The sequence below is a fragment of the Lacerta agilis genome, chromosome 5 (assembly GCF_009819535.1).
Source record: "Lacerta agilis isolate rLacAgi1 chromosome 5, rLacAgi1.pri, whole genome shotgun sequence".
NCBI classification, from domain to species: Eukaryota; Metazoa; Chordata; class Lepidosauria; order Squamata; family Lacertidae; genus Lacerta; species Lacerta agilis.
In genome coordinates, this window is record NC_046316.1 from 20,670,340 (window position 1) to 20,688,597 (window position 18,258).

Genomic DNA, 18,258 nt, shown 5'->3' on the forward strand with positions numbered 1-18,258 from the left:
GGGACAGTGGACTGGCCCCCTGCTGAAAATGTTTGCTGACCCCTGGTCTAGCAGGCCTGAGTGAGCAAATTATAGGAATTCCAGAGAAAAGGACAACTGTGGAAGCAGCTCCTTTGACCACTGGTGGAACTTCCCTTCTGATGTAATTAGCAGTGGTGGGTGGGGGCCAGATCCCGCCCAATCGCCTTCTAAATCCGGCCCGCAGACGGTCCGGGAATCAGCATGTTTTTACATGAGTAGAATGTGCCCTTTTATTTAAAATGCACCTCTGGGTTATTTGTGGGGCCTGCCTGGTGTTTTCACATGAGTAGAATGTGTGCCTTTATTTAAAATGCATCTCTGGGCTATTCGTGGGGCATAGGAAATCGTTCATTCTTTCCCGCAAAATATAGTCCGGCCCTCCACAAGGTCTGAGGGACAGTGGACCGTCCAGCCCCCTGCTGAAAAAGTTTGCTGACCCCTGCATGTGATTCCCATCGCATCTGATGAAGCCCCAAACGTTTCTGTAAGCTACTGGTATGTGGAATTGTAGCCTGGATTGGTTTATCTCATGTTGAGGTGTGTAGGTTTGTTTTTGTTTGTTTGTTTGTTTGTTTAAAAAGAGGAGAGTAGGGAGGAGGGGACAAGTTTTCACGCACATACAGGAGACTTCAAATGCTGCGGGAGCAAGTTATTTGCTAATTAACAGTTGCATTTCAATCCTCTTGTAAGCAGACACGTTCTAACAGCTGAAGTTCTTTTTATAGCAGCAGAATCTTCTTTGGTACACGCTGAACATTGCACTCTGGATTCAGAAAGCATTACTAGCCGGCGAAGGATTTCCTCACTACTCACTGTAAGCAAACTTGTACCGGGGGGCGGGGTAAAGAATATTATATATGCAACAGCATATTAAATAGTAATAAAAGCCAAGAGGTGAAGGAAGCAGTTAATGGGCACTTAGCCGCACTGTAACATACAAGGTCCAGAATAGATTAACCTGCGACTTTTGTTGTGCACCAAAGTCCTGCAAGCTTTCAAAGTTCCACAAGTGCTTCAGTCACTGGGACTCACATTGTGTTTATTTATAAGACTTATTAGATGCCTTTCAAGGGCAAATGAGGCAAGATACCACACATATTTATCAATTGGAGATGGAGACCCTATACATCACACTTCCCTTTGTCTCATTATGTCTTCCGGTCATAGCTGTCAACTTTTCCCTTTTCTTGCAAGGAATCCTATTCGGAATAAGGGAATTTCCCTTTTAAAAAGGGGGAAAGTTGACAGCTATGTTTCCGGTTTGTCGCATGATTTCTAGGCATGGGTCTGAGAGGTTTTTCTTTGGTCTCCCCACTTTACTTGGGGAAAACACGCAATTTACTGCTTGTTGTTGTTGTTGTTTAGTCGTTTAGTCATGTCCAACTCTTCGTGACCGCATGGACCAGAGCACACCAGGCACTCCTGTCTTCCACTGCCTCTCGCAGTTTGGTCAGACTCATGTTGGTAGCTTCGAGAACACTGTCCAACCATCTCGTCCTCTGTCATCCCCTTCTCCTTGTGCCCTCCATCTTTCCCAACATCAGGGTCTTTTCCAGGGAGTCTTCTCTTCTCATGAGGTGGCCAAAGTATTTGAGCCTCAGCTTCAGGGTCTGTCCTTCCAGTGAGCACTCAGGCCTGATTTCCTTCGGAATTTACTGCTAAATCGGAGCAAATGCAGACCCTCCAAGTGTCCCTATTTTCCAGGGACAGTCCCGGATTTACAGAAGCCATCCTGGTTTCTGATTTGATCCCAGAATGTCCTTCTTCTCCTTAGGATGTTCCTATTTTCATCTGAGAAATGTTGGAGGGTATGGAGCTATGCGACCCCCAAGCCAAGGAGATAAGTAACTATACAACCTTTAGAAGTCATCTAAAGGCAGCTCTGTATAGGGAAGGTTTTTTTTTAAAAAATGTTTAATGTTTTATTATGTTTTTATATATTTTGAAGTCACCCAGAGTGGCTGGGGCAACCCAGTCAGATGGGCAGGGTATAAATAGTGTAGCAGTAGTAGTAGTAATATAGGATGTACCTATTTTCATTGGAGAAATGTTGGAGGTTATGCAACTGCCCACCTGCAGAACACCAAATCAATGTTGGCTCTGATTCAAAAGCAAACTGCAGGTTTCCCTGGGGAAAGCGGCAGGATGACAAAAAGGCCTCTTTGGATCCATGTCTAGGAATCAGGGGACAAACAGAAGCATGGATGAGCCCTTAGATAGGAGCAAATCCCACTGAACTCTAAGAGACTTACTTCTGAGTAGGCAGGCATAGGACTGGGCTGTGGGGGGACTTTAAACTGCCCTTTGGTCAAACTTTAACCTGCCTTTCGGCAACTACCAAACATAGATATAATTGCAGTGACGACGTGATTGTTGCTGTCTTGCCAGAGTGAGAATACTAATGGTTGGTCAGTGCTCAGTTTCCCCAAATTAGGAAAAGAATCAAAGCTAATATATTTCTGTCTGGGTGCACCCAATTGTTGCTGGCGAAGATCCCAAGAGCAGCAATGGCTGGTTCCCCCCCAAATTAGCATTTTAGCAGGTAAAAAGGTAAAGGGACCCCCTGACCATTTGGTCCAGTCGCAGACGACTCTGGGGTTGCGCCGCTCATCTCGCTTTACTGGCCGAGGGAGCCGGCCTACAGCTTCCGGGTCATGTGGGCAGCATGACTAAGCCGCTTCTGGTGAACCAGAGCAGCACACGGAAACGCCGTTTACCTTCCCGCCGGAGTGGTACCTATTTATCTACTTGCACTTTGACGTGCTTTCGAACTGCAAGGTTGGCAGGAGCAGGGACCGAACAACGGGAGCTCACCCCGTCGCAGGGATTCGAACCACCAACCTTCTGATCGGCAAGCCCTAGGCTCTGTGGTTTAGACCACAGCACAACCTGCGTCCCATTTTAGCAGAAAATGAGTTCATGAGAATGTGTGCACTGGCTCATTAGCAGATCTGGCAACAAACCCTTGACTGTGATGTGAACCCCATACATGTTATTGGTGCTGCACTAGACAAGCCAACTTCTAGATTATACGCAAGACGGCCTTCCTAATCTCCCCTATCAGCCCTGGAAAAGAGAAGAACCCATGGTATGTGTCTAATAGAGGCCCTAATGGGGCAGATTAGGAGGTCCGGGAGTATATGGTGGTGAAGATCCAATTCTCTAGATCGGCATTGTGAATCGGTGGAATTAAATTGGAAGCCTGGTTTGGCAGAATGACATCTAATATTTTGTTATTAGACTGACTGTTCAATCAGTTTAGTAACTATCAGGCCCTCTGCCTTAAGTCAATATCCTGCCCAGACAGATGAAGGTAGGAATTATAATCAATCTCTTTCATCTTTTTATTTGGCTTCCAAGAAGCCATCCTGGTTTCTGAACTGCGTATTCCCTTTTTTCCCTCATTGACCTCATAATATTGTTTTCTACCTCAAAGCAATAATGGGGAGTAATAACATCAGAAATCAAGCAGGCTAGATATCTGGCAACATATGGGCAGCTTGTGGATATTTATATATACAATTCTTTATTGTTTAAAAAGAAAAAGAACATCGAGATACTGAAAATAATAAAATATTGCAGAGTACATCGCCGTTACATTATTTGTTCCCAAAGACAATGAATTCGTTCCAATTGCCAATATATCCTACACTGTGTTTTCTGTTATGATACTATTTTGCATCAGATATAGGTTGCGTGAAGTTCAGAGGTTGGGGGCTGTGTGTGGAGAGAACAAGGGAAAGAGAGAGAGAGAGAGAGAGAGAGAGAGAGAGAGAGAGAAGCAAAATCCTCTGGAGGGCAAGCTTGACTCAAGTCACTTCTATATGGGCCAAGATCTCCTCTTGCCTATTAATGTAAAGGTATTTCCTTGTTCTGGGTGCTGGTTACACAGGTTGAATGTCTTCCTGGCATTCTCAAGAGAGGGGCAGGTTGTCATTCTCAACCCTGTTCCTGTGACTTAACTCTTTTTGGTGTTGAATTTTAAATTGTAACCTGCTCTGGCACTTGCTCGTCAAGGGCTGGCAATAAATTTATTTGCTTATTTATTTGAAAAGGTGCCGAGTTCAGGGCCCAGTGCAGGCGCAAGTCCTGACATCTTGTTGATAGAAGCCTGGAAGACACATTTACAGGCATTGCGCAGAGACACCTTCTCCGTCCCCGTTTTTGTAATATATGGACATTAAGTATGTTTACAGATTTGCCTGAAGATACAAACTTTGTATCTGGGGCAGGGGGCTTGCCTAGAAGCAGGTCTTGTGAGTGTGGCACCCTGCATGTTCAGTCCCAGGCATCACCCCTGTGCTGAGTGGGAAAGTTCTGCGGAGGGTTCCTGCTTGGGAGTTGACCCCCTCGGTGCCACTGGGGACCCTGAAATAGCAGGATCTCTGATCAATTATGTGAGCCCCCCGCTTGATGTGGAGACATTCAGGAATGCGGAGGAGCAGGGGCTGGGGAGCAACATGCATGAGGACACTGGAGGCATGGCTTTCATGCACGCCCCACTCCTCTGTCCACACTTTTGAGCATCTGCATGTTCAGCTGAATGCCTGGGCATGCATCCCATGTTGGCACTGGCACCTCCACAACATCCATAAGTGCAACTTGGTGACGGGTGTAGAGGCTCTTCCTCCAAACGGTCTTCCTGTGACACTTGTCCCAAGTGGATTAAGCACAGTGCAGATGTTACGTTTTCCATGAAACATGTGCATAGTCCCCATGCCTTGATCTTGACAAAAACATCTTATTTATACATTTATAAATCACCATACAGTAAAATGGCAGGCACCCCTTTTTTTCCTCCCCAGGGGGCTCTAGAGCCCGTTTACACATGATCTGCAAGAGTTGAGGTGCAGGAATATGCTATCAACTTGTATCCTTCAGCAGAACCAGTGACAAAAAGACCACTTAGCTATGCCTGAAAGCCCTATGGATGAGATATCATCCACCAAAAATGGTATGGACTGGTTGCACGATGGGATTGATATGCACAGAGGCCTTGTCATAGAAGGCTGAGCGGACAGACTAGTCAAGGAGCTAACTTTATTGTTTCTCTAAACAAGAACAGAACAGCAGCAGGAACCTCCTGACGCCACTTAGCTACACACACAAGCCCAGCGCCACCTAGTGACTAAGCTATGCCATGACACTATCCACGCAGGCCTTGAGTCACACATCTTGGTACCAGGGAACTGTACAGCTCAAACCAGGAACTTTGCAACACCAGGTGCCAGTCCTTTTCTCTTGGCACCAGCAGGGCTGCTGCGTGAAGAAGGAAACTGGTGGTAGTTCAAGGCAGGAGTAGACTAACACCACAGATGAGAATCCTCCTGGTCCCGGGAATCAGGTAGTTGAGGACATAGGAAGCTGCCTTATACCAAGTCAGATGGTTGGGTCAATCTGGCTCAGTGTAGGGACCTTCTGCAACAAACCATGTGCTCACCCGCCATGGAGCTACAGCTGTTCCCTGTTCTGGAGAGCCTATCACAAACCACTGCTGGCTGTAAGGCTTCAAAATCCCTCCTTAATCCGAGCATCTGTTTACTGCAGGAAGAAGGCGCTGGGCTATATATTCCTTTGAGCCACCAGGCTAGGGGCCACCAATGCATGTGCCCACAAGGATCTTCTACAATACTTGTGAAAGGTCTCACTAAATATCCCCTCAAAAAATCAACAACGCATGAGGGACAGTTTGCTGTTTCTGTTCAGTTTATATTGGCACTGCTTTGGCTTCCGTGCTGCACACATGCTCATATTTCATTGGATGGCAGGACTGGACAACCAAACCTCCCTTCCATTCGAACCAAGAGTTAGCAAGTGCAGTTGTGGCTGATGTAGGTGCTCCCCGCTCCCCGTTGATAGGGGAGCTGATACAGGGAGGGTGCCCAAGCCATCTTTGGCCCTGCCTCTTTCAGGTGTGGCGGCCATTTTGTGTTACGTCACACCATGGCAGCCATTTTGCGACTGGCACATGCAACACTTTCTCAACATTCCCACCACTGGTCAAAAAAGGCTGGGCATGTCAGCTGATTCCCTGCCTGCTGCTTTTCCAGGCCCAGCTGGACATTATCAGAGATTGCCTCCCTGACAGTTGCGATCTGTGGATGGCTGGGTGTAGACTGTCCATACAAGATTCATGTGTGAGCCTGTTCTCAGGATAAAACGGGCTACTACCTCTATTGGTTTTAAATGCTCGACTTATTAGCACAAACATTGTGGAGAACGCAATCAACATGTAAAGCAAATTAACTATCGTGGAGCTGTTTTTTGAATCTTTACAGGAAAGCCGGCAATTTTCATTCTTCTGCCCCCTCTTTCCTGCTTCAGTGATGTTTTGGAAGGTTTTCTACACTAAGCTGACACATGTGTGTCTCTGGCGTAGGACCTAAGGCACTTTCCTGGCACAGCCACTCTAGCCGGCTGCTGGAGTTCCTCTCCCAGCTATAGCCACTGTTCCTGGAGCATGAAGGGTCCGAGTTGGATTGAAAAGGCAGCTCCATTCGCTGGACGTTGCTGTAGGTTACCACGATGCTGGGTATCTGGGCTGCAGATGACGGGTAGCAAGACTCTTCTGCTCTCACGCCAAAAGTGTACAGATCGTCACCTGTCTTAAGCAAGTACGAAAAAGAAGATGTAAACACACAATGTGCCTGATCTGGCAACAGCCTATTTGTGTGTGTGTGGGGAGCGATATATATTTGCTGCATGCATTGAGAGAATCCATCCTTGCCAAGCCTAAACAGGCCTCGGAACAATGTGCATGTCAAGAGAGGAGTTCAGCATTTGTCCATCCCCACAATCAAAGAAGCAAGGTAGATATAATGCATTCAACACCTGCTGAAAACCCCTCCTTTTTTGCAACTGTTAAAGGCACAGCAGCCCTGTTGCGCCTCTATTTGGCCACATCCCACCACTTCGGACTGCAAGTTGGAGCTACAATTTTCCGAATTCTCCTGCCTGCCGGAAGAAAATGAGCTCACCAGGGAGAATGGTCCTAGAGTCTAGAATGGTTCTAGTAACTATGCTACTTTCCTACTTGCAAGGAAGGTTTTCTTTTTCAAAGTCAAGCAATAAAAAGTGACACGTACAGCTTGCAGTCTGAAGTGGCACAGTCTGTTCTAACACCTCAGGACTCTTGACACCTCATTCTGCTGCATGTAGAGACCCGTTCTCAGATTCATGCTACCGATTTACAACAGAGGTTGGCAACCTCCAGACCACATACCTAATTAGACCTGGCCGGCCTCCCCATTTGGCCCGCAAGCCCATTTCAGCCAAGCCAAGCCCCTTGCCCCATGTATGACATCATCTATGATGTGTGGGCAGTCTTGCCACTGCGGAACAAGCATTAGGTAGCACCTGTAACAGTGCCAGTCGCGCTGATTGAAGCACAGAGTGGGCATACATGGGTGTAAGGCGAGCCTGCAAGCAATCTGGTCTCGAGCTGTTAAGGTTTTATATACTAATGGTAACATCGTGAACTTGGCCCGGGAGCAAATTGGCAACGGGTGCAGATCTCTGAGCAGAGATGTAAGCTGTAGTAGGGTTTCACTCCCATCAGCAGTTGTGCTGCAGCATTCTGCCCTAAGTGCAGCTTCTAGTTCGAGCACAAAGAGAAGCTGTGCAAAGAGGCATTGCAGTAATTCAGCCTTGAAGTCACCAGTGTGCACGAATTACTTGTCAGTTTTCATTTCTTAGTACAGAAAGTAGAGTTGTACCTCGTGTTGCGTTCACTGCGGGATGTGAACGGTGCGGGTTACGAACGCGCCGAACCCAGAAGTACCGGAATGGGTTACTTCCGGGTTCGGCAGTTCGCACATGCGCAGAAGCGCCGAATCGCATTGCGCACATGCGCAGAAGCGCCGAATCGCATCGCGCACATGCACAGACGCGGCGCTCGGGATGCGGACTGCTCAGGATGCTAACGGGGCTCTGGAATGGGTCCCGTTCGCATCTAGAGATACCACTGTATTGATCTGATGTGTAGAGATCTTTCCTATTCTACTTAATTCAAGAAGGTTCTGGAAGGTTCTCTGTGTGAAAGAAACAAGCAGAAGGTTCATGATGTTTGGGTTATTCCTTCAGAGAAGCTGAGTACAGCTGGCTTAAACTAGTTCCGTTATCACTTTCAGCCAAGGTCATGCTGACTATAAAAATGGGGCCAGAAGGAGCCTGGGTTTCTTCTGGTGTGGTGTTCTGTACGTAGTATGCTTAGTGTTAAGGTTTAGACTTATTATAAATTATTGTAAGTTTAAGTGGAGTCTGCTGCAACTGGATTTCTTACGGACAGTGCCAATCCTGAATGTATTGGATTTGTGACCATTATGCTCATTTGCCTTCAGTAGCAGTTAAAGCTCTGCTGGATGAAAAATTAATCGCTTCTGGTCTATTTTGGGGGGATCCTGCAACTTGTTTAAGTTTTTACTCTGCTAACTATACATTGGAATCTACACTGGATAATATTGAGTCGAATTTCAATTACACTACTGTGGTCAAGCTCTCCTGGTCCAGGAACATCTGTAGCTGTCGCACCACTTACAGATGGTGAAAAGTGCTTCTAGCCAGAGGCTACCTGGGTCTCCAGTGACAAAGCTGGATTCAGAATCACGCCAAAGCTACGTACTTGTAAGTCTGGCTTCATCATCAGCCCAACACTATGGGGAGGCAACATTGTCCACATTTCCCACAGGTTATGGAAAACTGGATGGCAACTTACCAGGCTGTCTCCAAAGATGTAGTTCCCAAAGGCTAAGTCCTAAAGAAACAATATAGGTAATTATGCAAAATGTCCCCAATCATGTTCCCACATCGGTCTTGAACTGGTTAACCCAAAGAGTCATTTTTGAATCAGGGGCATGGACAGAGTGGCCTGTTGCGTAAGAAAACAGGGTCACTGCCCCACAAAGAATTGTGTAGTAGAGGGAATTTCAGCAAGTGCCACTTGTTGTGTAAGCTGCACCTGTTGAATTTCCCTCTTCTACACAACTCTCAAAGGTGCAGGAGCCTTTAGCACCAGTTCACTTTACATGTGCATTAATTCACTGGCTTGTCCCCAATGCATGTTTACTCAAAAGTAAGCCCCATGTCAGTGCATAGTAAAGTGTTTTCTTCCACCTCCGTCTTATGCATGTTTGCTCAGGAGCGCCACTTAATATTTAAGGGTACATTAAGGTTGCAACTTTCATTGCCTGTACATGTACTAAGGACTGCAGATTGATTTCAGCAACAAGACTCTGAGCTTGGCAATTATTATTTTTTAATTATTTTTTTACAGGGTGAGAATGGAGGCTGTGAAATAGTGGATTGGCCCAGGCTTGCACCCTTCCAACTAGCAACTCACCCATCCCAGCAATGCAGAGTGAAAACCGATCACCTGCTAAGTAGCAGTAAATGAATGCAGGAAGAGGTTTGAGCTAATGAAGGGAGGAACTGTGACTGCTAAAGATGCAGGAGAAATTTGCGCTTCCTGAACCGACATGTGATCTAAAATGCATTGAAATCCACGTTTCTCTCCATTTTGTGATGCAGCACTCTAACCAATAATTCTGTCCGAGACAAAGCATATTTTAAGGGGAAGTGGACACAGAAACATGTATATTGGTGAAAGTACTGTTCAAAACCGCATTACATTAAGGGAAATGACTTGCAAAAATTTGTCCATTAGGGAAAATGGCACATAAAAGGTGTACACTGAGAGAGAGGGGCAGACTTTTAAAATAATAACAACCGCAGACTGATGCAGAAACCAGGCAAATTTAATTTAAGATTGGAGAAACAAGAAACTGGGATGAACAGATTTACCCAGACCTAGATACTGTGTTCCTGAAGCTACCGACACGAGTCTGACCAAACTGCGGGAGGCAGTGGAAGACAGGAGTGCCTGGCATGCTCTGGTCCATGGGCTCACGAAGAGCCGGACACGACTAAACAACTAAACAACAACAAGATACTGTCCTGGAGAAAGGAGGGCAGACTTTTGGTTTTTTTTTTTTTTTAAAGGAACTAAGCACTTTTGATTCTCTTTGCCTTATTCACCATGGAATATGCAGTGGTGACTGAACTATGCTCCCTATGCAGCATATAGAAGATTTACAATGAGCAGCAAATACTGGCAGTGTGGTCCTAGAATTGTAGAGTGGGAAGGGACCCCAAGGGTCATCCAGTCCAAACCCCTGCAATGCAGGTCATTGCCGATTACTGGGAGGGCTGAGGCAGGGTGTGTTGGTGCAGGTGCGCTGGCAGAAGCAATCGTGTTGGTGTGCTTGCCCAGCAGCGGCCTCTATGCTGCCCTGCCTCTTCCCCCTTCTGGCAAGCAGCAGCAATGCCGCTGCCGGGAGGCCAGGGGCATTGCACCACCCCTCCTTCCCAACTGCTTCTGATTAGCATCTATTAGTTTCTCACCGCGAGAGCCCGTGTGGAGTAGCGGTTAGAGTGTTGGACTAGGACTTGGGAGACCAGGGTTCAAATCCCGGGCTCAGCCATGAAAGTCACTGGGTGACCTTGGGCCTAACCTAACCTACCTCACAGGACTATCACGAGGAAAAAAATGGGGAGGAAGTGAACCATGTGTGCCACCTTAGTAGCAGAGAATTGTAGAGTTGGAAGGGACCCCCAAGGGTCATCCAATCCAACCCCCTGCAATGCAGGAATATCAACTAAAGCATCCAGGACATATGGCCATCCAACCTCTGCTTGAAAACCTCCAAAGGAAGGAGGGTCCACCTTGAGCTCCTTGGAGGAAAAGCGAGATAGGAATGTGACAGATTAGACCAGTGGTTCCCAACCTTTTTTTGGCCATGCCACACCTAAGCATCTCTAAAATCGTGATTCCCCACCTCCCACCGTGACATACAATTCTTATTTTTCAAAAAGTGAACTCCTATTTATGTGGAGGAAGCCTAAAAGGCCATTAACTTGGTCTAAACAAGCTTCCAAATTGCCCCCCTTAAAAATCAGATTGCCCCCCTGCAGGGCATTTGGAACCATGGGATTAGATGGACGGATATATAAATTTGAGCATGTCAAGTGGAAGGTGTTTAATACATGGCATCGCTGCGTTGCTTTCCCTGAACATCCCCACCCCTGAAAGAATCACATGAAATGTTCACACTGTGAAAAGAAACCAGCAATCTGTGATATTCACCTCTGCCATAGAAATGTCATCTGCATCCACCGAAGTCTACAAAAGAAGGGAAAGAGAGAGTGTGTAGCAGTGTAGTCAGTTCTTACCCCTGGATATGAAGTTGTCACAGCCTGATCCTATCCTTCTCTAAGTGCTGCGTGAGAAGGATAATACCATATGTAAGTTATGATTGCTCTCTCTCTTAATAACTGTGCAATGTATTGTGCCCGGTGCAACTATGACCTGGCCAAATGAGGAATGACCAATTATTAGGTACTAGTACATTAACCCCGTTAAATTAACGGGCGCTAGAACATATGTGGTCAAACTGTTGCCCTAGCAACGTCGGGGACATGCGCAGAGCTGACTGAGCGGCTCTCGCTTATCTCTTTTCCCCCCCTAACAACGCGAGAGCCGCATGACGTAGCCAGCTCTGCGCATAGCGTCCCTGTTGCCCTAGCAACATCGGGAACACACGCAGAGCTACACACATGCGCAGTAGCGCACTGCTACACACATGCGCAGTAGCGCACTGCTACACACATGCGCAGTAGCGCACTGCTACACACATGCGCAGTAGCACAATCCCACGGACACAGGGACTGGACGCAGAGATTCTTTCCTGCCATCCCAGGACTGGGGCCACCCGTTCCACCAGTGCTGCGCTGCACTTGATAATATATGCCCAAATATACTGTTATGCCCAGTTTAAGGGACCACCCCATCCCATTCCCATCTTGTAGGACCAAGAGCGAATGAGGTCAGAGGATAGGACTGAGATTATTCCAGCAGCCAATCACAAAACAGCAGCAGGCACATAGAAGCTGCAGCAGGTGAACACAGCTCCCCGACCAGAAAGGCACAATTTGTGGTGGGGTGAAGGGGTGACAAGCGCGGAAATGAACCACTTGCACACACACAAAGGCACCCAAGGAAAGAAAGGTTGCAAGCTGAATAAAGTGTGTGTTTTGTGCGTGGGGTGAGGCTGCCGGGGGGGACGGGGGGGGGGGAGAGAAACAACATTGGCTGGACACAATGTTGCTTTGTTCCCTCCTATCCACTATTTATAGAAACGCATTATTTATGGGACACGACTGCGGTCACAGGGAAGCGAAACAGTATTTTGGATTTTCCATAACAAAAGGCACCATATAAAAACAAGCCAAAACGCAATGGGGAGGGGGGGGGGAAAGGTACAAATATTCTTCCCAAGATGCCCTTCTGAGGGCAACAGTGACAGAAAGTGGTGGAGAGCTGGAAACAGAATGCCGGATGTTTATTTTTCGAAGGAGAGGGGCGTCAAAGTAAATTTGCCAATTCCCCTGTGACTTTGGCAGCAATTTGATGTGCAGAATGGAAAGGACCGACAGTAATGTGCACATTCTAGCAATGGAATGTGATCGGGAAACGTCCCCCTGTTAAAAAAATGTGAATGCCAGGCTGCTGTCAAAGGCACAGAAGTAGGGCCAATGCAAAGACGGAAACAGTAGCTCTGGTTAAAAACCAGCTTCAGGCAGATCTACATTAAAAGGTATGTGCTTATGCATGGCTATGACAGATCAGTAAACCAAATCGTCCCCACCTATCATCATCAGCATTCACACATACAGTGCACACAATTTCCCTCATCTTGGGTCCATCCCAACAGTTTCCACCCTTAGAAGGAACATTCAGTGGTACATGATGGGCAGGAGAACAATACTATGGGGAATGTTCTCCAAGGTGGGTGCTGCTCTTCAGTCTTGTGACAAATCTTGAGTTCTCGGATGTGGGGAAGTGTCAAGACTTCTACTAAGTGTTCAGAGAACCACAGAATCGTAGAGTAAGAGTTGGAAGGGACCCTGGCTATCATCTAGTCCAACCCCCTGCAATGCAGGAAAATGCTGCTGTCCCATATGGGGATTGAACCTGCAACCTTGGCATTATCAGCACCACGGTCTAACCAACTGAGCTATCCAGTGTTCATCAAATGATACGACTGGGTATGAAAATGCGGCATCAGGATGGGTAAGTTATGATACAAGCAGAAGAGTTTTTCTTTTTAAAAACTGCTCTGCCCAATCCTGTCTGCCACGAGCCTCACCATTTCTTTTTCAGCTGCTTTTGAATGATTCCTTGCTCCCCACAGCACATTCTCATCAGCACTGCTCTCCCCTGCTTATGTTTGGCATGTGCTTTGCATAATGATTTCCGTACAGTTGCCGGGCACACGGCATTTGCTGTTTTGTGCTGCGGCCAACCCTCTCCTTCAAATGTTAGCGACACAGGATCTCCCATGCTGCAGAACTGGCAAAAGGAGTAGCACACGTGAAAATCATAATTAGTGAGGTGGGAGCCGCTTAACTGCCAGGCATCTTTTCAAATTAACAAGATGAAATAGGTGACAGCTGCTTGTGGGCTGGTGTTGGAGATTGCGATCATGCCAATAGGTGTGAGAAGAGGAAGGAGATTAGAGTGGTGTCACAACCGAGCCAGAACATTGTGCATGGACTTGTTGTGGTTTCTATAGGGAAACACTCTTGTTTTTTAAAGGGAAGGTATATCTCACAAATGAAATGCACAAACTATTAAGCTCTCCTCTGTTTGAATCTCCTAATGGCAGCTTTCTTATACAGGTTACTGAAGGCATTTAGGAGGAGGGGATGGAGAGAGAAAGAGAAAAAATTACTGACATGGAATAATACAAGCTGAGGCAGAGATCTGCAGACCCGTCTGCTCTGAGAATTGGACGTTTCGTTACCTTTTCAAAAATCCCTGAATCGTGGCTTTTCAGTTTAGATTTGACTTTGACATCGTTCATTTCTGCCATGGTGTCTTCACCCATCTCGTACGAAACTTGCCCGCTAGCACCTCTGGAGTTCAGACTAGAGATATCCGCCTCTGTGTCAGTCCATTCCTGCAGCGACAGGCCAGCATGAAAGTTTTTCAGAGAGTCTCTATGGGTTTTAATTACTTTCCCTCAATCAGTTCAGTTATGTGCCAAATGGCTCTCATTAGAGAAAAGAGCCAGAAATGTGAAAGGGACTCCCAACAAATCCTGTCTTGGGGCCAGTTTAGACAATCAGGGTGTTCCTAGACTGCACCTGTTCCAGCTGTCTCTCTCCCCCCCCATCTTTTTAAAAAGCAGACTTTCCTACTGCACAAAGGCCCTGTCGGACACCCTGCACAGAATAAAAAATCTCAATGAACACACAGCGTTCTCTGCTCCTTGCTTATATCAGTGATGTTATCTCCAAAGGAGTCAGTAGTTCTTATCTACTTTACAGTGATAATTCATTTATGGCTCTGCCTTTTGCAGTAATGTTACCTGCCTAGAGAAGAGGAGGGCACAGTCCAAACGAAGGTGTTTTAATATGGTTTGGGTTGTTTCAAGTATGGAAACGGAGTGCATTCTACCCTTGTATAATTTGTACACATGCTGTCCCTGCCACTTCCTATCATATAAGTGCTTAATAAACACATAAGGACAACAAAAGAGGATTTTGCAAGTCCTTATGGTTGCTAAGAGACTTACACTTTTCTGCCTGGAAAGATAAAACATCCACCAAGTACCGTATTATGCAATGGTTTGAGGACCTCACGGGGCTACTTACATTTGAACATATTTCATATAAACATCATTTTTGTGCGGATACCTATTTGGGCACCTGGAGGGCTTGTATCAATTTACCAGTATATGTTCTATATCAGATGCACATACTGATGCTTACAGCATCCATAATGTGAACTGATGGTGGGTTGTTGTTGTTGTTGTTGTTGTTGTTGTTGTTGTTGTTGTTGTTGTTACTATTAGTACTACTCATATATTATTGCTCTTTTTAATCAAATTTAACTATTTTTTCATTAGCTATTTCATTTAATTTCTGTAACAATGTCCCCACTTCCTTTTCTTTAAGTTTACAAATAATTTTTTTAAAACAAAACAGAATAAACCCGTGTCTCCTGCATGCTCTCATTTTTGTGTCCCACTGCATACCAACCCCACCCTGCTGTCATTGTATATGCTGCAGGTTTAAGTGCTCCTCGACTGAAAATATTAAACATTCTGTACAACATTGAGCATATCAGGGAGTTGGTTAGACCAAGGTTTCTCAAATCTGGGTTGTGGGACTACAACTTCCATTGTCCCTGACTGCTGGTCCTGCTAGCTACAGATGATGGGAGTTGTAGTCAAAAAACAGCTAGATACCCAAGTATGGGAAACCCTGGGTTGGACCAAACCTTTCCCCCCCATATGCTTGATTTGATATCTATTACCCCCGGTCCTTGGCAATGGTCACTACTAAGCCCCCATTATAGTCTTGTTGTGACGGTGAGCAGGTCCAAGCAAGGCTGGGGCCAGACTTCAGAGGACACTATGCACGATTCAGCTGATGGGACCCACCCCACAGCCACCAATGCCCTGCCAGAGCATCCTCCTCCCCAGATTTTGTTAAAGGCCTAAAACAAATTGTGAGTTCTAAAAGCCTTTGTAGCTGCAAACCAGAGCAGCAGCACAGGTGTGTTCTTGGTCAACTCATTCGGAGGTGGAGCCAAGCAGTTAGGTGGCCTCTATGAATGGAAGCTGAATTTGGCTCCTAAGCTGTATCCACACACCTCAGTTTGGGCCTTGCAGTAAGTGGTGGTTTGGGCTGATGAAGGGCCCTTCTATGCCATGGGCCCCTAGTAGTGTGGTAGGAGAGCTGGGGGGGGGGGAGAATTTCACATCAGGCACCAATGTACCCCTTTGGTTTCAGATAGTATATGGGTAAGGTAAAGGGACCCCTGAACATCAGGTCCAGTCGTGTCTGATTCTGGGGTTGCGGCGCTCATCTCGCTCTATAGGCCGAGGGAGCCGGCATTTGTCCACAGACAGCTTCCGGGTCATGTGGCCAGCATGACAAAGCCGCTTCTGGCGAACCAGAGCAGCGCACGGAAACACCATTTACCTTCCCGCTGGAGCGGTCCCTATTTATCTACCTGACTTTGACGTGCTTTCAAACTGCTAGGTGAGCAGGAGCTGGGACTGAAGAAGAAGAGTTTGGATTTGATATCCCGCTTTTCACTACCCGAAGGAGTCTCAAAGCGGCTAACATTCTCCTTTCCCTTCCTCCCCCACAACAAACACTCTGTGAGGTGAGTGGGGCTGAGAGACTTCAAAGTGTGACTAGCCCAAGGTCACCCAGCAGCTGCATGTGGAGGAGTGGAGACACAAACCCGGTTCCCCAGATTACGAGTCTACCGCTCTTAACCACTACACCACACTGGCTCTGATTCTGATTCTGATTCTGGGCACAAATTTTTAGGGCCCTCCTATGGCTATGATGGCTCATTTACCAGAAGTAATGTATTAATCGCTAACTCTGGAAGTGTATACTCAATTCTGACCCCACTAAGCCTCCTGCTGTGTATTTTGCTCTAGGAAGCTTAGTTTGGTCAGAATCAAGTATACACTTTCAGAGTTAAAGCCGAATACAATACTTCTGGTAAATGAGCCACCATAGCTGTGAAAATTTGTGTCCTGGGCTTTTAAAGACACATCTAGCCATGTCATATCTGAAACCAAAGGGGCGCATTGGTTGCCAGATGTGAACTATATTGGCATTACAGTGGACGCTCGGGTTGCAAACGTGATCCGTGAGGGAGGCACATTCGCAACCTCCAGCGCCGCGTCTGCACATGTGCGGGTTGCAATTCGGCGCTTCTGTGCATGTGCAAAGCATGATTTAGCATCTCTGCGCATGCGTGAGCACTGAAACTCAGAAGTAACCCGTTCCAGTACTTCCGGGTTCGGCACGGAGCGCAACCTGAAAAACCATAACCCGCAGCTTTCGCAACCCGAGTTATGACTATATTTTCAGCAGTGAATGGCAGCCATATGGCAGTATACCATAATGACACCTTGCTATTGTGCTCAGGGACCCCAATAAGAACAATATCTACCCCCTGCCCCTATTGAAACCCATTTTGAGGCTCAGGAGAATGAAGGGAAGCTTTTGCTCTTCCTCCTCTCAAACGCCTCACTGACTGCGACCTACTTATTTTCTCCCATAGAAATCAACAAGACTCTTTCCTATTTCAATAGTTTTGCTGCTGCTTCATCACATCAGAGTGTGAAAAAGAGACAGGAGATTAAAAATAATAATAATAAATCTACATGGTGCCATCATTTCAGGCTAATCATTCTGATGTATAGAGAGACACCTGAGAGATTTTTGGCTTTGCTGGAAAGAAAGGCCCGTTCTGAAAAACAACAAGGAGCTACCGAAAATAATTCATGTAAAAACTGAAATATTTATCTTGTCTCGTAGAAATGCGTATGTTGTACGAACACGGGCATTCCCTAGTTGGCTTTATTTTAGCAAGATCTGCTTTGTTGTATTTTTAATCAGGGATATAAAATAGATGGAGTGCAGAACCCACACAGCTCCGAAATCTCCTGTAAGAATTTGGAGCATGTCAGCCTTCCCCTAAAAGCACATTAACCTAAAAACGTAACAGCTTAGGGGGCATAATAGCATTTTTGTGTTTTTAGAGCTCGCCTAAAAAAAATAAAAAATAAAAAACTGGTTGAAAAAGAACACATTATTGTGCCATGGAAAGCACAGAAGGAAAGTCTCTCAGATTCCAAAGTGAAGAACCTCTTCCGGCTTCTTTGCAAGTAACCACTAAGTACTTAGCAGCGATACAGCAAGCTGTTGAGAGCTTCTGGTTGCTGGGAGCGGGGAGGATCCGTTGATGGATTTGTCAATTTGTCTAAATCTGCCAGCAAATCTCTTTCTAAATTCAGACTGCTTCACCCTACAGAAGCATTAGCCTTCAAGTCACAAACTTATTTCCTTCCCCCATGAGGGCTGCATTCTATGTTATTGCTGCAGAACGGTACGATCACATCTTGCATGCAATTAAGTTGCACTATTGCAACCTTGCACAGTTGACTTGTTGAAATGGCACAAATTAATTGCATGCAAGGGTAGAGAGCCTAGCACAACGAGAGCTTCTAAGCTCTCTGCCTTGCTCACGGGGCTCTGGGATGCCCTCGCGGGAACTTGGATGGCCCTGTGAGATCTAGTGAGAGCCTCTCAGAGCACAGTTAGGTAGGCGGAGAGCTTAAAACCTCCCTGCCTCACCTGGAAAGT

The 18,258-nt window shown here is 46.4% G+C and overlaps 1 protein-coding gene across 1 annotated transcript in view; it reads right to left on the reverse strand.

The window, feature by feature from the left end:
• Positions 1 to 5,584: 5,584 nt before the first annotated feature.
• Positions 5,585 to 18,258, reverse strand: part of OPN4 (opsin 4) — a 37,706-nt gene continuing 25,032 nt past the window's right edge. Inside the window, exons 9-12 of the mRNA XM_033148823.1 lie at positions 13,881 to 14,036; positions 11,162 to 11,197; positions 8,735 to 8,773; positions 5,585 to 6,626 (exon numbers count right to left, since the gene is read on the reverse strand). Of these exons, the coding sequence (XP_033004714.1) occupies positions 6,342 to 6,626; positions 8,735 to 8,773; positions 11,162 to 11,197; positions 13,881 to 14,036 (516 nt within the window). The 3' untranslated portion in view covers positions 5,585 to 6,341. The remainder of the gene's footprint in view (positions 6,627 to 8,734; positions 8,774 to 11,161; positions 11,198 to 13,880; positions 14,037 to 18,258) is intronic.